Genomic DNA, 22,856 nt, shown 5'->3' on the forward strand with positions numbered 1-22,856 from the left:
AAAAAACAAGGACTAGGTTTGGTTCCCAGCTCTGCCACCTGGTTCTTAGGCAGCTGACCTTGAGCAGATTTTAAACTCTCTATTCTCAATTTTTTCATTGGCTAAACGGGACAATACCATCTGAAGCATGATAAAAACTTAATGTTGTTTATGAAGGACAGGGTAATGTGCACAGCACAGAGTGAGTGCTTCAAAAACAGCCTGTTAACACCAAATCTCTATGTAGACACAAATATTCTGAACAGTATCATTCAAAAGTCCACTGTTTAAAGCCATTACAAAGCAATTAATTTAAAAGGTCTCTTCCCAAATGATCAGTCTAAAAATGGTGTGGCGAGGGGAAGAATTTTTGATTTTAAAAATCGAAAGATAAATTTCTAACCAGTTATTGAAATAGTCACAACAGATAAAATAAGTTTAAAATGTAACTACAGTTAGTAAAAAGTTGGGAAGGAAAATAGGATACTGTTTAACAAATCTTATTTCTGTTCATTAGGAAGTCAGTAAAAGTTAACGTTTCTGTGCAATGGGAATAGGTTAAGACAGAGTTTTCTAAAATGCACTCAACACGACAACTTAGATTTAAGATTCTATGTTTCTAAACATCTTCGCCAAATCCGGAGTTAAAAGAAAGTGGGAGTCAGCCAAATCTTTATACTTTTATACCTGCCTGGTTTGGAGGTTCAGAAAAGCAGCAGAAATACAATCTAGCTCTGTGATAGAGAAAGACAATGACATGCACTTTACCCCAGAAGATGAGGGGAATTTTAAGCACACACTGGATCCCCTTGAATCACACTGGGCTCCTAGCCTTAAAGTTGATGAAGTACTGGCCAAAGCTGACTCACAGAGAGGCTTTTGAAAGAGGTGAAAAGGAAAGGAGTGTTTTATCATTCAAATTATTCTCTTCCTTTCATTCCCAGCAAGATTCTAAAAGAGCTATTTCTATTAAAATAAATTATTTTAATAACAAATACAGAAAGTGGGAATACCAGTGCAAGTCTGGAAGGAAGAAGGCCTGGGAGTCCCAACCCAGGGTTCGGGCATCCAGGTCCCAAATGAGGAGCCACTTTCCCCCAAGGCCTGGAGCTTCTTCCTCATGGCTGAAGTGAAAGAAATGTACCAGATGGGTTTCTACAGACCTCTGCTAAATTTAAAGTCCCTTGGGGCACCATAAAATCTAGTCTCCAGACAGCTGTCTGGTATGACAAACTCTCCTCTACCTCTGCTTTGAGACATACCTGTAATTTGCTTTCCCCAAAATGGGCCTGGGAAAGAGTAGGTAAGAGGACAGGGAGAGGAGTAGGGATAAACTAAAAAACAAAACAAAACCAAACCCCGAAATGACCCTAGGGGCAGGAGAGAATCTACTTTCTGCTGTTCATGATCAATTTTCTCCAGATTTCCTTTCTTTGGGGCCTTTGGCACAGACTCGCAGGAGAGAGAGATTAGAACCCAGACTTTGTCAACTCTACAGGTTTTTTGTCCCCCCCCCCCCAAAACTGCCAAGAATAAGAGCAGCAAGGAACAGGAGAGCCAGAAGATTACACATCACTTAAAAGATACACTGAAAGTTGCAAAGCAAGGAATTACTTTGTATCCTGATGCAGACAAACAAAACAATTACAGGGCCGCGGAGGAAATGTGAACCCAAGCTGGATATCTGAGAATATTAAGTAAGGAGTTACTAATTCTTAGGTCTGATAAGGGTACAGTGGCTGTTTTTAAAATGAGGTCTTATCTTCTGGCGACAAACGCTAAAATACTTTACAACGAAGTTACACGATGTCTGGGATTCGCTACAAGCCACGGGGCAGGGGTCTAGGTGAAACGAACGGCAAGGAGACCAGCGCCCAAGGTGGGGGAGGGGGCGTGGGTGCCTTCTAGTCTCTGGACTTCGTGTAGGTCTGAAATTTTCCTAATAAGCAGTTCCACCGAGAGACTTGCGGCCGGTTTTCCCTCTGGTCTACACCGCTCGTCCGCGCTTACTGGGAGGGCAGGAAAAGGAGGGCTCCCTGACCCAGGAGGCTGGCTGTGGGAAGAGCGCAGAAGCCATTCTGCAAGGGCGCGTCCCCGACCCGGCGTCCAGGACCGGGCGCTCCCCATCCCCCGAAGCCGGCCGGCTTTTTCGCTTCTGCGCCCCCCAGCCCCCAAGAAGAGAGAACCAGAGGCCGCGGTCTGGCTGCCGCGGAGACGGGGTGAGCACCCCTGCCCCGGCCAGGCCCCTCCCATGCCACCCCCCCAAAGCCGGGGTCAGCCGGCCGCCGGGAGCTGCGGCCGCACCTGCGCGCACCTAGGCACACCTGGGCGCAGGTGCGCGGGCGGGGACGCGGAGGCGCGCGCACCTTGAGGATGTTGTCGAAGATGGTGTCGCGGAACTCGAGCAGCGCCTTCTGGTCGAACTCGCGGCCGTGGATGATGCGCATCTGCTTGAGGAAGGTGGACTTGCCGCTCTCGCCCGCGCCCAGCAGTAGGATCTTGACGAGGCGCCGCACGGCGCGCCGCTCGCGGGCCAGCCCCGCGTCGATGTCCCGGCTGCGCCGCCGCGCCTCGCGCTCCGCATCGCGGGCCCCGCCGCCGCCGCCCGCCCTGCGCTCGCGGGCCCCGCCGGCCTCGGCCGGCAGCAGGCAGCGGCTGAGGGTCCGCACCACGCCGGACATGGCCGCTCAGGCCATGGACCCCGCCGCGGGCGAGGCAAGCCCCGCGCGGCAGCCGGCCGCTCCCTCAGGCCGCGTCCGTCCGCCGCCGCCGCCGCCCCGAGGCCCGCTCTCGCCCGCCGCTCGGCCCCGGCGGAGGGGCGGAGCGCGCGCCGCCGGAGCCCGGCGATTGGGCCGGCGGTCGTCCATCCGGGCGAACGCGCCCTCCGATTGGTCCGTGCCGCGCCGGGAGGCGGGCGTCCCTCCGCCCTCGGGGCGGGGCCAGCGCCGAAGGAGGCGGGATCTTTGGGGTGGGGGCGCTTTTCATTGGGCGCCCGGGATGAGGCTCTTTCTTCCAGAATGAAAGGGAGGCGGGGTCGCCTGGGAGGCGGAGCGGCCATCCGCCATGGCCAATTATAATTGCTCTGGGGTCACGTCAATCACGGAGAGCGGGCTTATGATTGGGGGATGGGCGAAACGGGGCGGGACCAGAAGTGCCAGGTGTACAGAAAGATGCTCCCTGGGTTCCCAGATTGGGTCAACCTGTGAGACCCGGAGGCTCGCTGAGAGGACTTCGCGTTGCTGGAAAATGCCGATAGGAGGTGCGGCTGCTCGTTTTAGGCTTACAGGCAAAGCTGTTCCTAATCCATTTTCCTTCCAGAAACACGGGGGAAGGGGACAAACATTTCCTAACAAATGCACCCTTTTAGAGTGGCATGGCCTCTGGGCGTCTGTCTTCTCTAAAAGCTGGCTAAGCAACAGAATCACCAGAAGCTCCCCCCCACCCCGCCCCGAAAAAGTCTTATGTAGTACAGTGATTGGGGTCTGCATTTGCTGAGTTGGCATCTCCCCTCAATCCCTTACAGCTCCCACCCCCAACCCGGTTTTTAGCTTCAGTCTCCTCTGCAAAATGGGGGCGATCATAGCAACTACCTCATATGGTTACAAAGACATAAACTGAGCACATGAATTTGTAAAACACTTCGCACGCTGCCGAGACCCAAGTAAGTTCTTGCTAAGAGTTAGCCGACCTTATTACAGATTCGTATCTGTCCCGGATGAAGCGTGAGTCAGAATCTCTTGGAAGGAGCTCAGGTATCTCTTCATCTCCAGGTGACCGGGCAGATTTGGGAACCATGGTCCGTTAAAAAATAAACTGAAGCATATTAAAATTAAAAAAATTTTTTTTATTATGCTAGTCACCATACAGTATATCCCTGGTTTCTGATGTAAAGCTCGATGATTCATTAGTTGTGTATAACACCCAGTGCACCATGCAATATGTGCCCTCCTTACTACCCATCACCAGTCTATCCCATTCCCCCACCCCCCTCCCCTCTGAAACCCTCAGTTTCTCAGAGTCCATAGTCTCTCATGCTTCATTCCCCCTTCTGACTACTCCCCCTTTCTTTATCCCTTTCTTCCCCTACCGATCTTCCAAGTTCTTATGTTCCATAGATGAGAGAAATCATATGATAATTGTCTTTCTCTGCTTGACTTATTTCACTTAGCATTATCTCCTCCAGTGCCATCCATGTTGCAGCAAATGTTGAGAACTCGTTCTTTCTGGTAGCTGAGTAATATTCCTTTGTATATATGGACCACAACTTCTTAATCCAGTCATCTGTTGAAGGGCATCTCGGCTCCTTCCACGATTTAGCTATTGTGGACAGAAGCATATTAAAAATTTTTAAGAGTTTGCGGTATTTGAGCAAAAAATGATTCAAATCCATGGGGTGCCTGGGTGGCACAGCGGTTAAAGCGTCTGCCTTCGGCTCAGGGCGTGATCCCGGCGTTATGGGATCGAGCCCCACATCAGGCTCCTCCACTATGAGCCTGCTTCTTCCTCTCCCACTCCCCCTGCTTGTGTTCCCTCTCTCCCTGGCTGTCTCTATCTCTGTCGAATAAATAAATAAAATCTTAAAAAAAAAAAAAAAGAATGTTCGTCGGGAGTGGATGTGGGGAAAGACTTATATAGAGAAAGTGCCGGGAGCAAAGAAAGGAAATTGATTGGCTATAGCTTACAGGCTAGTTGGCTGTTTGTGATTGGTTGTCTTTAGCGTTTTGATTTTGTAAACTTGAAGCATTTACAGGCTTCAATTTTGGTTTGCTTTCCTAAGCCATCACCACATTGCAGCCACTTTAGTCTAATGGCCTCCTCGTTGAATTTATTTTAGCAAGTCTTAAAGATGATCCTGTCCCCAACCTGCCCTTTGCCAGGTGGATAAAATAAAAACCAGCTTGCAAACGACTGAGCCAGTATCGGGTTCCACACAAGATGGACTGGAGCCCTGCTCTCTCTTTCGCTGTATCCCTGTCTCTGACCAGAGAGGAGTGAGTGACAGAAAAAGTGATCTGTGAGTGTTATATCATCCCGTTCTACAAATAACATTTGCGTCTCATGAAAATGCCAGGCCCTGGGGACTGTTTGAGAAGAAGCTGAAGGTGGAAAAGATGCATTTTCATGTCAAGAAATTTCCACGTTAGTTAGGGAGCCCGGCAGCTCAAGTCACTGAGCACAGTGGAGATTACAGGAATCCCCAGTTTCTGCCCCAGAACCAGGGTATTCAAGGATCTCAACTGCCCGAGGATCCTAAGTGCTAATGATGTGTGGCATGTCATTTACAGAGGCATGAGTTTCCATCACCTATGAGTCAATATATTATCTAGCACGCTGTCAGCCTTCAAAAATGATGAAAAGAAAGTCTTTCTTTGTGAAAATGGCTTTCCTCAGGAAGACAAAGCACGAGTCTTACGACAGAAGTGGAAAAACGTGCAGAAGCCTCAGAAAGCAATGTTTCTTAAGCTGAAAATAGGAATTTTGAACAAATAAAGAGGAAAATGTAGACTTCAGCAGCGGACCAGAGTTAGCTCCTCATTCAGTTAAAAGAAATTATGAAAAGGTGATGCACAAAGTTCTCTTTTTTTTAAAAAAAGATTTTATTTATTTATTTGACAGAGAGAGACAGCGAGAGAGGGAACACAAGCAGGGGGAGTGGGAGAGGGAGAAGCAGGCTTCCCGCTGAGCAGGGAGCCCGATCATGGACCCTGGGATCATGACCTGACCCAAAGGCAGACGCTTAACTGACTGAGCCACCCAGGCGCCCCTGATGTGCAAAACACTCTTGAGCAAGTTACAAATTACTTTACATCTTTATACATAACTTTGTGTCTGTGTTTATGCACTTATCATGTAGCGTCCAATTTGGGGATTTGGTAACGTCTCTGGACATATCCTTTACATTTGTCAAAGGGCTCAGGTGCTTGAAGTAAACAAGCTTATCTGTGTACTTAATAATAATCTCTTAATTATCCCTTACATTCGTATGACATGTTATAGTTTTTGAAGTGCTTCCACATACCTGATCTCATTTGTTCTCTGAACCCTGCTGGGAGGGAGACAAGACAGAGATTATTGTCACAGAAGAATTTGGGTCCCAGAACTTCATGTCACATGTCAGGGAAAGTACAGTTAGTAAATTGCAGAAGCTGCATTGGAAACCTGACCCGGCGTATTTCCCACATGCAGTATGAAATGGATGAAAGCATGAGCACTTTGAAGCTTGGCTCTACTGCCTACCAGCTATGTGACCTTGAACAACTCACTTAACCTCTCTGAGACTTAGTTAACTTATCTGTAAAATCAGGAAAAAAATAGGGCTGTGATAAATGTTGAATAAACTAACGTATATAAGGAAGGCCCTAACACATAATGGGCATTTAGTAATTTCTAACATTCTTATCATTATCATGGAGCTTTGGGGTCCAGTGCTAGAAATTTAGAACAATAATACTGGTATGATGATGAGGAATCCATAAGGACAATACACTGTATAATATTAAAATGTAAAACCTGGGAAAAGGTCAGGTGAAATAAATTAAGGTACAGCCATATAGATGAACTAGCATACAGTTCCTAAAAATAAGCGAGAGCAAGATTTGTAAACAGATGGCCACCATGTATTTACAGATTGATCGAGGAGTGGGAGGGGTGGCCCGAATGCTCCTCCCAACTTGTGTTCAATTCCCCCTCCTGAGCTAAAGGGCAGCCAGGAGGAAGGGTCCAATGGCAGGGCCTGGAATGCATATGTCAAAGAGTGAACTTCTCTGGAATCTCTAGAAAAGAGAACAGCCACAGGACTCTCACTCTCCAGCTGGTTGGGAGTGAGGGGATCAGCAGCTCCAAGGCCTGGGATAAAGCCCAGGGCTCTGGGGTTCCCAAAAGGAATAAACTCCACTTGCATCCCATGAATGTAGTCCCATGTGAGGTCTTCTCTGGCCTGGGGAGAATGTGGGAAAGCTGCATGGGCAAAGGGCCGAAAGATTTCCCGTCTCTGAGAATGGGAGCTTGCCAACAGCCACAACTGCTGAAACACGGGAGCTTCCTCTCTGTGCTCATGAGAGGAGCAACATCTTGCCTGTTACCTCATATTTCATCACTACAAAGAGACCCTAAGAACTTTCCCAGAGAGTCAAAGAGCTCTGGGTAGGAAAAAGAAAGCCTGAATAGGCTTAAGGGGACCAAGGTGCCAGAGAGAAGAAACAGAACATATCAAGTAATGGTAAATGGATGACAGCTTTACATTATCACCACCACCATCATCGTCATCACTATCATCACCATCACTACCACTACCATCACCACCACCACCATCATCATCACCACCATCATCATCATCACCACCATCATCATCACCATCATCACCATCACCACCACTATCATCATCACCATCACCACCATCATCGTCACCATCATCACCATCCCATCACCACCATCATCATCACCACCACCATCATCGTCATCACTATCATCACCATCACTACCACTACCATCACCACCACCACCACCACCACCATCACCACCATCACCATCACCACCACCACCACCACCATCATCACCATCGTCACCATCCCATCACCACCATCATCATTCCACCCTAGCAGAATTGTCCGTGGTATAAAATGGCATTGTAGGGGCAACTGGGTGGTGCAGTTGGTTGAGCGTCTGACTCTTGGTTTTAGCTCAGGTCGTGATCTCAGGGTCATAAGATTAAGCCCTGCATCAGGCTCTGTTCTCAATGCAGAATCTGTTTGAGACTCTCTCTCCCTATGCCTCTCCCCCACCCCTCTGCTCACACACTCTCTCTCTCAAATAAATAAATCTTTTTTTAAAAAAATAATTAAATGGCATTGTACAACAACAACAAATGATAACGGTAACCATTGAGAAATGTTGAAAATGAGGGAACTGGAAGATAAGTGAAAGAAATAACTCAAAACCCAGAGGACAAGTATAAAGAGATGGAAATCATGAGAGGAAAGATGGGAGAGTTACATGGGAATGCTAAGAGTTCTAAAAGGACGCGGGAAAGAGATAGAAGAGAGAAGTAATAAAGAGACTTCTTTTTCAGACAGTATTGTAGACCAAATAACCAGACCAACCCTTCTGCAACAACAATTAAAAATACCTTATAAACTATTCAAAACTTTTTTTTAAGAGTCACTGAACTGAGTAAGGAAGCCTCAGGGGCCAAAATCAAAGTGGAAAAAAAAAATCAGAGTTAAGCGGATTAGTGGTGAAGCTACCAGCTTCCCTGACAACATCTGCCCAACCCTTGAAGATTAGGGTTCTATTTTCCTGGCTGCAGGAGATAAAAACCTAAAGATCATTAAAGGTAGAGAATCTGATAGAAGACACCCGTGTAAGCCCAGGACTAAAAAGGACTACATATTCAGTGAAAGAGCTGGTAAAATCAACAGTATGGATGTCAATCATTTATCGACAGATTAAGTTCCAAGGGAAATGAGTGTATATTTTTTAATAACCATAAGGCATCATAAATGAAAGCCAGCCCACATTACAGAATCACACTAAAAAATGTAGGATATTGGACTTGTCAAATACAGAGGACAGAATAAATGTGCTTAATATCTGTAAAGAAATAAAAGAGGGAGGGACGCCTGGATGGTTCATTCGGTTGAGCATCTGGGTCTTGGTTTCAGCTCAAGTCATGATCTCACGGTCTTTGGATCAAGCCCTGTATCGGGTTCTGTGCTCCGCGGGGAGTCTGCTGGGAATTCTCTCTCTCCTCTGCCTCTGCTCCTCCCCCTGCACCCACATGCACACCTGCTCTCTCTCTCTAAAATAAATAAACCTTAAAAAAAAAAAAAAAGAAGTAACAGAGGGTATTGGAAGCATGAATAAGGAATAAGAGAATATAAAAAATGTTTGGGAAGATGTGAACAAGAACCAAATAATACATCTAAAAATGAAAATTATAATTGAAATAGAAACATAATGGGTATGTTAGGTTGCAGACTAAGACACAGATGAAGAGAAGAAAATGGAATCCAGACCTGAAAACATCACCTTGAATCCAACACAAAAATACAGAGAATAAGGACAGGAAAGACCTACTGAACATATGTCTAACCAGAGTTCCAAAGGGGCTAGAGAGAAGAAGAGGCAATATCTGAAGAAATCACAGCTTAGAATTTTAAGTTGACAAATGACTCAAAATGCTCAGCTTGATAAATGAAATCTAGACGGAGATACACCATCATGACCTTGAAGGATATCAAAGACAAAGAGAAGACTTTAAAAGCAGCCAGAGAGAAAGCTATCGTAGCTACGGTTTACATGATAGTTACTAGGGGCCACGCACTCTTCTAAGCACTTCTCATGTATTACGCATGTAACCCATGGAGCAAACACATAAACGGAATGCTGATCTCTCAATGGCAAAAGTAGAAGCTAGATTGGAATTAATATCTTAAAAGCATCGAGGGGACATAACCATTAACTTAGAATGGTAAACCGGGTAAAAATATATTTCAAGAAAATGGAGGATATGAGGGCATTTCAAACAAATAAAAACAGACAGTTACTTTATACTAATATTGTGCGTTATGGGCACGTAACTGTGCCTTCTTCCCAAAATTCATATGTTGCTCTCCTAATCCCCTGGACCTCAGAATGTGACTCTATCGGGGCAAGGGGTCTTTAAAAAAGTAATTAAGTTACAAGGTCATTAGCTGGGGGGGGGTGCAAATCCATGACTGGTGTCCTCATAAGAAAAGGAAACTTGGACACAGATGCATATGGAGGAAAGACCATGTGAAGACACAGGGAGAAGATGGCCAGTTATAAGCCAAGGAGAGAAGCCATAGAAGAAACCAAACCTGCCGACACCTTGATTTTGGACTTCTGGCTCCACAAATGTGAGAAATTTAATTTCTGTTGGGAAGCCATCAAGTCTGTAGTATTTTTGCTATGGCAGCCTTGGAAATCTGCTCTCATGTGCTCCAAGAAGAAGGAAAAATAATCCAGAAGGAAGGTCCGCCATACAAAAAGAAAGAGTGGACAGTTTGGGAACACATAGATAATTCTTATCACTGACTATATTAAATAACAATAATAATTTTAACTCGTAAAGTTAAGGAAAAAATAGGACTAAAACCCTGGACACCAAAGGTATATATATGGGGAGGGGACGTTCATAAAGTGTCCTAAGATCTTTTAATTGTTTGAGAGGAGAATAAACATTTTGATTAGTGTTGAACCTTGTCAAGTTAAATATTCATGCTGAAAATTTTAGGGTAAACACAAAAAGAAGAAAAATAGAGTGTATAAATTCCACACAAGCAGAGGGGAAAAATGGAATGAGGAAGCAAAAACCAACCAAGACAAAAGAATGTGAGGAACGAAGGAGAAAGAAACACAGGAATAAAAGCAGGACAAATGGGGTGGAATAAGGTGTAAATACATCCAAATAGATGGCTCATCAAAATAAATGTGAACAGACTAAGACAAAGACAAAATCTGTCAGACTGGATGAAATAAAAACAAGGTGCAGCTAGCTGCTCCTAAAGGATGTACCCGATGACCCAGAAAAGATCAAAGTAAAAGAGTGAAGGAAGATTTGCCAGGCAAATACCCAACAAAAGAAGTCTGGCATATCTATATTAATAGACAACAACGCAGATTTTAAGTCTGAAACCATTGCTAGTGATGAAGAGTCATTTTTATACAATAAAAGGTTTATGTCACTGGTAAGATGCAACAATTCTAAACTTGTATGCACCTAATAACAGCCTCAAACATTGAAAGGAAAGAATGGACACAACCTCGAGGAGAAACAGAGGAATGCACCATCACCATTGGGGTGAAGGTGTGGGTTAAACATACCTCTGCTAGTAATTAATAGTTCAAGAAATCAAAAAACACAGTTGTGGGAGTCTGTTACCTCAGTAGCCCCCCAAGGAACCCCTTCTGGTATGAATCTGGCTTGGACGTGGGGCATGTGTTGACAAACAGAGTGTGGCAGAGGTGATGCTCTGCCAGGTTTGAACCTTAAGGAAGCCTGATAGCTTCTGTTTTTGTACACTCAGAGCCTGTGCTGCCTTGACAAGTCCATCTGCTGAGCTGGAGAGACTGTAGGAAAAGGTGAAGACCCCAGGACTACCTGCAAAGGGAGACTGCTCCAGCCACTCTTGTTCCAGCTGAGCCATGCCCTCAGGCAACCCGCAGCAGTGCCGCACCAAGGGAAGGACCAGCACAGCTGCCTGGCTGAGTCCAGGTTGCAGAGTCATGAGCACCCAACCTGCTAAATCACTGAGATTTGGAGTGACTTGTTATGCACCAATAGATAACTTAAGCAAAAATGAACAAGATTGATCTACTACAGATCGGTTGAACCACAAGCCCAATAATTACAGAATACGTATCAGTTCAAATACAAGGAACATTTTCAAAATTGACCACGAAGGAGGTTAGAAGGCACGTTTCAACACATTTTCAAGGATTGGTGTCATCCAGACCTTATTCTCTGACTACGTTGCAGTTAAATTTGATATTAGCATCTTAAGAAAATGTGTTATGTTAAATTTGGTACTATTAACATTAATATAACTTCTGAAAACTCCAAAGTTTTAGGAATTAGAAATAGACTTTCTAAGAAAACAGCCCAGCTTGTTAAACTTGTTTGTTACAGTATCAAGTAAAAAAGATTGTGGGGTTGTTTGTTACTGCCTCCTAACCTAGCGTATCCTTACTGCTACAACCACCAGTCTAATGGTCCACAGTGGGGCTCTGAATTCTGATCCTGGCTCCATCCCCTAATCTCTGTGGGGCCTTGAGCTAGTGTGAACAATAATGACACAATGGTACTAAAGCAGAGTTGAAATTATTGAAGAGTAGGTGAGATCTGCAAAGTCCTAAGAAGAAAGATGTGTGAAAAGTAAGATCTCTGTAAATGTTCATTATTATTACTATTATCACCTTCACATTCTCTATACTGACACTGACACTTGGCAATGTAAAGTCTCTTGCCCAAAATCACACACCAAGGAAGTGGCAAAGCCAGAATTTCACCCCTGTCTTTCTGCCTTCCTTGGCACCCTATGCCCCTTTTATGGCATCACGTGTCTCCTCCTTTGTGGGACTAGGAATAGGGTCGCCATTCCTTCCTCCCCCTGCCCACCATAAGTCCATCCATTGTGGAGAATTTAGCAACTCTGGCTCATATTCTGGGGAAAGATGCTCCTGCCTCAGGACCTTCCTCCAGTTACTCCCTCAGCTCTCAAAACTGTCCTGTCCTCAACTCTCTCCCAGGCATTCACCCTTTTGGACTAAGCTCAAACCATATTTTCTCAGGAAGCCTTTCCTGACCCCAAACTTCCTCCCCACCCCACCAAACTAGGCCTAGTTCCCATTATCTTCTCTCCTAGTACCCCATGCTTTCCACTTCCAGCATTTATCATACTTAAAATTATTTTTGTCATTATATGTTGAATGTCTCCCCAACTGCATCCATGAGGCAGTCTATCCATGTAGGGCTGGAGCCCTGAACCTGCACATAGTAGGAACTCAATCACTGCTTGTTGGGTAGTTGGATGGAAGGAAAGAAGGAGCGAATAAAGGCTGGATGGATGGACGAATGGATGGATGGATGGGTGGGTGGTTAGATGGATGAATGGATGGCTGGCTGGCTGGCTGGCTGGCTGGCTGGATGGTTGGTCAGATGGATGGATGGATGGATGGATGGATGGATGGATGGATGGATGAGTGGATGGATGGTTGAATGGCAGGCATAGTCTCCAAGGGCCTTGAGGGCATCACAGAGGACCCTCTCTTTAGGATAGGCCTGTCATTTCTCTCGGAAGGGAACAAGGGAATTCTTCAGGATGCTGTCTGCCATGGTTTGGAAGAGAGCTGTCTTGCTGGCTGATGATTTCAGCCAGAGTCAGCATGTTTTTAAGGAAGAGTTAGTCGTGGGACCCAGGACTCATGTGCTGAGGCACTACCCTATTTGGACCTAGGTTCTACTTAACTTGACCCCAAGTGCCAGAAGGAGAATATTTATGAGAGCTAAGAGTCAGCAAGTTTGAGAACCAGGTCAGCTGTCTGGACAGTGGGGTGTGTTTCTGTCCCAGGTGCTGGCCCAGGTTCAAACATCACAGGTTGGTACGTGTTATCACTTCATCCTCGGTAGCAACACAGGTGGAGACGTTCACATCCCCTCTGAGGAGCCGGCTAGGATCTGGGGGTGCCTTTGTGTGGTGCTCAGGGAACAGCGAGCCAGTCCCTGAGGCCACACAGATTCACGGTGAAGCCAAAGGACCACGCCTCACGAAATTCTCCTAAACCCAAGACTTACTCATTTCTGGCTCCCACCTCGAGTCCATTAAAGGTTGTGGGGGGGATCTCCTTTTGAGATTGTATTTATTTTATTTGAGAGAGAGAGAGAGAAGGGGCAGAGGGGGAGAGAGAATCTCCAAGCAGACTTCCCGCCGAGTGCCAAGCCCGACACGGGGCTTGATCCCAGGACTCTGAGATCAAGACCTGAGCTGAAATCAAGAGTCAACCAACTCAGCCACCTGGGTGCCCCCGAGATTTCCTGTATTTCAACTCATCCCAGGACCCAGGCTGACCCAGCAGCCACCATCTTGAAGACTGCTTGTCCCAGGAGAGGGAAAGAAAGAGGTCTGGAGGGTTTTGTGCCGGCAATGAAATGCACAACCTGGGGTGACAGTCGCTTCTGCATGCCGCTTTTTGGCCAGAACTTGGGGTGGTGAGTTTGAGGCGTCAGTTTTGGGGGGGGCATCGTACTTAGTGATGTAATCAAACAGCAGTCTGGATGTGGCTGTGACAGCACGCTGTAGATGTGGTGGACTTGGAGTAGATTACCCTCGCTAATGTGGGCGGGCTTCCTCCAATCAGTTGAAAGGCATTAAGAATAAAAACAGAGGCTTCCCAGAACGGAGGAATCCTGCCTGGGTCTCTAGCCTGCTGAANTGCCGTACAGAGTTCAGAACCATCCTTATATTCCTGTGAGCCAGTTTTTAAAAATAAGTCTCTCGATGTATATAAATATAAGCCTCTTGTTGTATAGACTACATTGTATGCACAATTAGTAGATATAACGTATGTATTATATATAACATTATCGTATATAATGTCCTGTTGGTTCTATTTGGGGAAGCCCCAAGCTGATCCATAGCTAATCGTGTCCGTCTCAACAAAGGGCCCAGGAAGTACCGTCTTAACCACATACCGTGAAGACACCCAAAATCTTTTGTTACTAGAAATAACTACTGTGGAATTACTGCAAAGGTTCGAGATACTATATGGAAAACACTGAGGGTGCAAAGTGTATCCTGGGTATACCGGGCTTGGCCACTGGCTAGCTGTGCTGACTCTTAGACCAGTACTTATCCCTTTGTGCCTCAGTTTACTATTCTGTAAAATAGAGATGAACTAAGCAAGCCTGAACAGGCTGTAAAGATGAAATGGATTAATAGCTGGGAGGAATTTAGTCTGGCACGTGGGCGGTTACCTTATTCCTGTTACGACCCGGCTCCCTCCTTGCCCTTTGCCTTCTCATCCCATGGCAGTTGTCTGGAAATGTTGCCTAACGTCCTGCAGGTTTCTATGCCCTACAGGACTGGGGGCACCGCCCTCCCCATACCCCATCCTCCCCTACAAATATTAAGCAGGAGCAGGGTCCCATGGTGGTCCTCTCAGGTTCACTGGGGCCCCCCCTCTGGTAGTCTGCACAGACCAAGGCTCCCTGAGTACAGAGGCATAATGGGTGGTGGGCCCAGAGCCTGCTTCCTGGGGAAGGAGAAGGGCAGGGGAGCTGCCCGGGCTCAGAGACCCCCAGAAGGTACAGATGGGGAGCTGTCTGCCCAGGAGCCCTGGAGCCTGAGGAGCGGGTTCCATTCGCTAGCTATGACCTTGGGGAGCAAGGAGCTGTCCTAGGCCTGGCTACATAATTTGCAGGGTCCGGTACAAAATGAAAATGTGGGGTCCCTTGTTCAAAAGGTGTTAGGAATTTCAAGGCAGAAGAGCATTAAACGAGGTGTGGGGCTCTGAGTCTGCTGAGAGCGTGGGCACAGGGGTGGGGGGAGTGGGGACGGGGGCATCCAGGGCCAAGACCCTCACGGGGAGCACGTCTGGGGCATGGAATTCCTGGGTGGAGAGAATAACCCGTCCTCCTGCAATGTTGGCTTGGACACCAGCTTGCACAGGCTCTGGGGACATGCGTAGCTGTTTATGGTTGCTCTGGCCTATGCCGGGAATGCACAGGAAATGGTTTGGTTTTCCCCACTAGTGATTCACTCCCTCAGCCTTGCTCTTTCCATTCTCCGCTTCCTGTCCCTGCGCGAGGGCTCGGACGGATTCTGTCATTTCCTGGGCACTTTTGGGCAATAAAAAGGCCTGTTTGGTTTAATCTAAAACTTCCATCTCAAATCCAATTTCACGGTCATCTTGTCCCCTCCTGCAGAGCAGCCAGGCCTTGCCCTGAGAGCCCCAGGAGGGAGGCAGGGAGGGGGAACCAGCTGCCTCTCCTTCCTCTTCCTCCCTCTCTGCTTAGCCTGAGCCGTGGAGGGGAGGGAGAGGAGGAGGGGAAAAAAAATCCAGTGTCTCTTTCTTAACTTGACAGTGACACGCCCCCTGCCTCCAGCCCCGCCCCCCCCTCCCAATTTCTCCCCCTGCCTCCTCGGCTGTCTCCTGCTTGTATGGCTGGCAGTGGAGGGATGGGGTGAGGGTGGGCTAGCATTCTGGTGACTTCCTCTGCCCTGAGAAGACATCTTACCTCTTTCACTGCTGGCTGGGGTCACCTGACAGCTCTCTGCTTCCAGCTTGGAGTCCCGGATCCCAATTCTGGGACAACAGGAAAAGGCCTTCTTCCTAAGACAAGACACAGAGACGCACTCAGAGCTCTGGGGGAAAGCCAGACAACAAACAGCTGCTCGGCTGGCTTTCGCACAGTAATAATATCACACGATTGTGGCTCGTATTTACCCAACATGTCTTCTATGTGCCCCGAGGTGTGCAGAGCACTTCACTGACACTAAAGCATTACATTTTCTCAACCAGGAGGTACGTGTTATTTGAAGTCCCATTTTTCACTTTCGAGAAAATTGAGGCTAAGAAAGGTTAGGAACCACGCCCACAAAACCAGGCCAAGTCAGGGCTAGACGGAAGCTCCTCCCAGCTCCATACCCAGGGCTCATGGTGACTCCCCTCTCTGACCTTGCGGAAGGGTCCATCCAAGGTGCATGAATACCATGGTGATGGTGGTGGGGGCTGATTCTGCCTGTGGAGTATCAGGGAAGGCTTCATGGAAGAGGTGATCTTTGAGTTTCGTTGTAAAGGGCAAGGAGCCCAGGGAATGGCCTATGCAGAGGTGGCTCTGAGGCCTGGACGGCACAGCAGGTAAGGACTTGCGGGGAGTTCCGGGAGGATGGGGCCCAGGGCCTGCGTCACCGTGAGTGCTGGGGGATGAGGCTGAGGAGAGTCCCACTGAAGACCCCGAGAAACATTTTGGACTCTGTTCCTGAACTTTGAGAATTCTCACAGCACCGAACACATGAAATTATCTCATTACTTACACACTCGTTCTCTGCCTCCCCCGTTAACGTGGACACTCCGTGAAGCCAGGCATGTGACCATTTCGTTCGTCTCTAGATCCCCGATAGCTGGCATGCAGTAGGCACTCAATACATGCTTGGGGGAATGAATGCATGAAGTCCACCTGACTGGGAGGTGTGGTCTCTGTAGCTAGACCTTGCTGCCACTGTCTCGAATTCCTCAGGTTGGCGCTGAGCGGCTGCTAGGCTGGGTGGGTGGTCTCGCCTTGGCCCAGAGATGGTCTGGCCTCCTGGAGAACATGGCTTGAAATTCCCACTGTAACCACCAGGTGGCGCTCATGCCACACAAGGAAACCCAGGGCAGGTTCTGTTGAACTGTGGGTGCGGAGGGGCGCCTGGGAGCCACAAATGAGTTCTCCAGGCTGCCATTTGTTCTCATTAGTGCCTGAATTCCCTTCTCCAGCACCAGACAGGGGTGACCAGCGTCGTGAGCCCAGGGCCCCTGTCCCCCTCCCCAGCTATGGTCAGCTGTATGTAAGAAAGCAGGGTGGCGTGGGAAGGGGGCTGCTGGGGGTCACTGGGGCTTGGGATGCCTGTGACTGTTACTCCCATCCAGCCAGCAGGCCTACCGCTGCCCACTACGCCTGCCCACCAGCCTTGGTCTTGGCCACTTGGGAGAGCAAGACCATTCATCAGCCCACGGCACCCCCTCCCGGGCTGCCGGCCCCTGTCCAGATACTCAGCAGGGCCCAGGGCTGCAAGGTCAGCCTCCTGACACATCTCCAAGGGAATTCGCCCTGTTCCTTTGGCCGGGGTCTTAGCTCGAGGTGGGTGCTTCCAGCCGCAGGGGTCTGGCCACGCCTGCCTTCAGCCACACAGCTGAGTTCTGGAAGCTTCTGGGGCCACCCTGGAAAGGAAGCGGTCACATGACCCAGGCAGTGGGGATGCATTTCTCCTTCCGGGGACTCAGGTGAAGCAAAACCAGGACTGTGTTTTTCTGTAACTCAGTCTGGTGGCTACTTTGAGCCCCTATTCTGACCCATGGCAGAAAATGCCATCTTGGCCAGTTCTGGGTAAACTGGGCCATTTAAACTCAGAGTTGAGAGGGTCCCTTTCCCCTTCTTTTGGCCCTGGTGTGGCAGTTATGTTCTAGGGGGTTATGCAGACTTATGGCATTGGGGAGGTACCTGGTCATTGGTTGCTCCTGATGTCAGTGTCCCCTGAAGGGACACAGTCGTGTCTCGTCCCCCTGCTCTACTTGTCCCGAGGTGTCCAGGCCTCAGAGAGTTTCCTCCTTGGTAGCCTGTTCCGTGTCCCTTGCTAGCGTCCATGTCCTTTGTCTTCCCTGCCCCCTGCCAGCTCCTCCCGTGTTAGCATCCCCCACTTAACTGATTTCTCTGGGTTCCGTCTGTCCCCAGCTGTCCAAGCTCTGGGGACTTCTCATTCCTCTCCCGCCGGAGGGGGCAGGCTGCAGGACCTCTTCTCGGACCCCCAGGAGCATCCAAACCCCGTGCTTCCCCTCTGTCTCTTCTCTTTCCTCCGCCAGCTGGAAGGGGCTCCGGCAAGTTGAGGAGCAGAGAGAATCCGATCTCCGGATCTTAGTTTCTTCCCAAAGCTTTTGAAGCCACATTTTTTGTTCTGACATAATGGTCAAGATTTGGCTTTCTAAGCTCTCTCCCCTGAAGGGATGGCTGCCCACCCGCCAGGGAGGGGTGTGGGGTTGAAAGGGCGTGTGTGTTTGGGTGGGGTAATGCTCCCAGGACCACCTGGTCTCTCTCTAAAACAAACACACCTGTTCCACATGGCGGGGTGTGGCCTCCTAGGACCTGGATAGAGAACCCGGGCCCTGCAGAGGCTGCCGCGTGCCCTGGGGCAGGTGCAGGCCAGGCAGCGCGCAGGTGCTAATAGTGTCCTGGGCTTCTACTCCCACAGTTAGAGCAGAGCCGCTGACCTTGCAAACAGCATGCACGCCACAAACACAAGCCGCGTAGGTAACGTGAACTTTTCTAGTAGCCTCATTAAAAAAGGAAGAAGGAACAGCCAGAATAAATTTTAAGAACATATTTGACTTAATATGTGCAAAATAACAATGTGTAATCAATATACAAGTTATTGATGATGCAGGTTAAGTCTCTGGAGTCTGGTGTGTATTTCACACGTGTAACACATCTCAGCCCTGATGCTACATTTTAATGAAAAATACCTGACCTGCATTTAGGTGTCACAAAACCTATAGCTGGGAAAGAGATTCGCGTACCCCAGTTGCACCAAACGTACTTAAAAGTTTCCCAATAACTGAATCCAGTGTCAGTTTGCAAATTAAAAGAAAATAAAAAACTTGATTCCTCAGTCTCACAAGCCACATGTCCAATGCTCAATAGCCAAGTGTGGCCAGTGGCTACCCTGTTGGACAGTGCAGTCTAGAATGTTCTCTCCTTCTCTTCCTCTCAACACACATTCTCCTTGGCCTTTGCCTAGCTAACCCCTCCTGGCTCATCAGTACTTGCTCCCCCCAGGTCCCCAGCATGGCCTAGCAGCTGGCCTCTGGGTTGGCACTGCAACAGATTAGTTTTCCAGATAGATGACCGGCTTTGAGGAGCACAGAGACCCACCCTTGGGGTTGCGCCTTGGCGTTAAAATGAGGCTGCAGTAAAACATGTGTCTGACAAAGGACCTGTATTGATCATATATAAAGAGCTCTCAAGACTCGAGAGCAAAGAAACAAACAACCTAACAAAAAATGCACAAACGATTTGAATGGACGCTTCACCAGAAATAGTGTTTGGATGGCAGACCAGCACACGAGAAGACACTCAGCCTCAGACCAGATGCAGGTCTGATGTCCGGAAAGAAGGAGGGTGGGTAGGGAGAGCTCAGCCAGCAGGGCAGCTCCCGACAATCTCGGCCACGCCAGCGGGGGCTCACGAGGAGTCATGGGAAGGGCAGGAATGGCAGCCTCTCCAAGCCCAGGGCTGCCTCCAGCTGGGCCCGGCAGCTCAGGGCACTCCCTTGGCGGTTGCCTCTCGAAGGGAGAGCGAGGGGCTCCCCTGTGTTAGCATTACTGCGACGGGGCAGACAGACAGGCCGATGCATCAGGGTCCTGCCCAAGGAGGGCCTGCGGTCAAGGAGGCTTCTCCGGGGGGTAACCCACAGCTGAGATGTTAGCCAGGAGAAAGGGGTGTCAGAGAGCAGGGGACCAGAACATCATGCAGGGACTGGACAAAGGACAGCATCGTGGGAGCACACGGAGGGTGGGAATCATGTTTGAGGCGAGGCCGTGAAGCTGGTAAGTGCTGGTCTTGCAGGGCCTGGGGGCTACATTTAGGATTTCGATTTTGACTACCAGCTCCCTTTGATTCCAATGGCCAGTGCAGCTTGGACCAAACTTCCCTGCTGGCCTGGCCCAGGGCCCACCAACCAGTGCCGGAAGGCTGCCAAGCTCCCTCTGGCCTCTGGGCTCTCCCGTTGATATATGGCCTGATGCCCTCTGGCAAGGTTTCAGACCGCTCTCTTGGGCACGGGTTGGGGACGGGCGGTAGGGTTGGAGTCCAGAGCTGCTCAAAGTGGGCCCCGTGGCCCAGCAGCAGTAGCATCGCCTGGGAGCTCATGAGAAATGCTGATTCTCAGGCTCTGCCCAGAGTGACAGGATGGGAGTGCTTGGGGATGGCATCCAGGAATCGGCCTTTCACCAGCTTGGCTGACGATCTTGTGTCCATTCCAGTTTGGGAACGCCACCGTCTAGGGCCAGCTCTGCATCACACGGGTGTGTGGACTTACGCCCCGAAGCTTGCTCTGGGTCCTGCCTGGAGACCAGGGCCGCGTGGGGCCAGAGAGCGCGCCAGCCCTTCAGGCTCTGAAGGACCCAGCTGATGCCGTCGGTAAATGCATCAGTGACCCACCTTGTGATTTGTGGAAAAATGCCTGGGTGGTTGGCATGAAATAGAGTTCGTAGGCTCATTCTTCTGGAAAAGAACTCCATCCATCTGCAGCCAGAGAAGGGTGTCCGTGCAACGCCGGGTACAGTTTTGGGAGCCACGGTATGGATTTGGCCAAGACCCAGCTGCTCTGCATACGGTTTCTGAAGCAGCCCAACAGGCCTCCATGAAGGTTGCCCACGCTTCCAGCCACATTCCTTGCTCCGCCGAAAAGGTGCTTCTGCTCCCCTCCTCTCCAGCCGGTGGGGCGCCCACTCACCCTTGGGCACCTGGCCTCAGTGTCCCCTCCTTCCTGCGTGCGCTTGCGTGGGACGTGCCTTGGAACTGCCCCCCGGAGGGTGAGCAGCTGGGGTTTGAACCCCACCCCCCCAGGATGTGCAGAGAGGGCTTGGACCCTCGGGGAAGACCCAGGATGCCCATCTTCCCCGAACTTTGCATTCAGCAGCAGCCCGTGGCTGGCTTGATGGGGGCCGTGGAGGACTACTGACACCACCGACCTGGTGACCATTACCCATCAGGGCTTGCTTTCCCTGCTAGTTACCAGCTCACCATACCGCTCCCGCCCCTCCACGGTTGGGGGTGGCTCCTGGCGTATTAACTCCTGGCGCCCTGGTCTGCCCTGCAGGTGGGCCGAGCATGCTCCCCTGGCCAGGCATCCCCCCCGCCCCCGGGAAGGCACACGTGGCAACTGCCCAAAGGTGATCCGTGGGCTTGGCGGAGCACAGAATGCACCGGCTGCAGGGGGCCGGGCTGGGGAATACCTGGGTCCAGCTTCTGGCTCGCTGGGTTTGCCAACGGCAGTGAGCCACCGCCGGCTGCTTCGCAGAGTCCAAGCCATGCTGACAGGTGAGGCCAAAGGGCAGAGGGTGTTTTTATAGAGGAGAGACTTGATTTACAGCAGCAGTGGTCCGGGACGGCCGGGCTCGCAGACAGCAGGGAGATGGAGGAGAGCTGGCAGGATACTAACAGGATGAGGGATGTACATTTCATTGAGACGGTGTGCCGGAGTCCACGCGGCCGAGATTAAATAGCCCGTCCCCTGCATGCAGAAAGGCAGAGATAAATCAGCCTTTACTGCAAGCAGGGTGGCAGGGAGTTAATTAGGAACCGGGGGAAAAAAATACATTGCAACTCACAAAGAAACCGAGGCAGCAGCAAAGACCAGCTCGGCCCCACCAGGGCTTGTGGCTCTTGGGGAGAAGCCGCGGTCCCCCCTCTCTCTGAAGGACACACCGAGGGGCCCCTGCAGTGTCACCGGCGAAGAGTCTGCACCCAGGTGGGAGAGGGTGAGACAGCCGGCAGCCCTAGGAGCTGAGCCCACCCCGCACCAGCTGGTCTTGGCTGGTGTCCTGCCCATGTGATTCGTGGAGTCTGGAGCTTCCAGGCTGAGGACCAGGTCGCTGGATTCCCGGGTGAAAGGGCAGGTGCTGTGTGTCACAGCCCGTGAGTGCTCAGGAATGCTCATGGACAGAGTTTTCCCTGAATCCCCCCCACCCCCACGCTACCCTTGTTGCTGCCCCGCCAGCCTGCCCCCTCCCACTGTCTTCCAGCACCCCCTCCTGCGTTGGGCTGTTTCTGCGTCTGCCCCATGGCTTGTGCAGTACCCCCCATCTGGGACGCGTACGGTTCAAAGCCCAGCTCATTTCCAATTGGTCATTAGCTCATCAATCATGTTCTGAACCCTCCTCTGTGCTGGGCTCCTGCAGCGGGATCTAGTCCTTACAGCCATGTCCTGCGGGGTACAGAGCCATGAGCAGGTGCCAATCCAGTATGTGGAGCTGTACTGGGGACAGCTCAGGGGCTGTGGGCACCAGAGGAAGGGCAGCCAGCCTCCCTTTGTGGTGGGAGTGGAGGGATTGGTGATCAGGAAATTCTGCAGGGATCTTGGCTTCATGTATGTGACAGTCAGTTTGGGCTACGGGTATACGGCAGTAACAAATACCCCCAAACCTGTCACTTAGAACAATAAGGCTTTGTGTGTTGGTCACACAGTGTTGGCTGTGAGTCCATGTGTCTCTCAGGCAGTTGTCCTTTGGGTAGTGACCAGGCAGGTTTGATCTTTGGTGTCCCCATTCCCTGCACCCTGAATGTTTGCTGGTCTGTGAAGGGAAAGGATCATGAGAGTCTCTCCCTTGGTTAATTCAATGCTCGGTCTAGGAAACAGCAGAGCCCACTGGCCACGACTGGTCACGTGGTGCAGCCTGACCCGAGGGGGCGGGAAGTGGAAACTAGTCGTGGATCTGAAGGAGAGGGAACACAGTGACAGTGTAGTTACGTGGGGGCCTCCACCCCGAGCTGAGTCCCGAGAGTAGGAACTAGCCAGATGGCGGAGGGGCAGCAAAGGGAGGGAAGGGGCAGAGCACAGCTGGAGTGTGAGTGCGTGCATGTGTGGGTGTGTATGCACGAG

At 50.0% G+C, this 22,856-nt stretch overlaps 1 protein-coding gene across 1 annotated transcript in view; it reads right to left on the reverse strand.

Annotated features, from left to right (window-relative positions):
* Positions 1-2,660, reverse strand: part of GNA12 (G protein subunit alpha 12) — a 106,334-nt gene extending 103,674 nt beyond the window's left edge. The window contains exon 1 of the mRNA XM_040634711.1: positions 2,346-2,660. Coding sequence (XP_040490645.1) covers positions 2,346-2,660 — 315 coding nt within the window. The remainder of the gene's footprint in view (positions 1-2,345) is intronic.
* Between the last annotated feature and the right edge of the window lie 20,196 nt (positions 2,661-22,856).

This window comes from Ursus maritimus, unplaced genomic scaffold (assembly GCF_017311325.1).
Source record: "Ursus maritimus isolate PB19 unplaced genomic scaffold, ASM1731132v1 scaffold_2, whole genome shotgun sequence".
Lineage (NCBI taxonomy): Eukaryota > Metazoa > Chordata > Mammalia > Carnivora > Ursidae > Ursus > Ursus maritimus.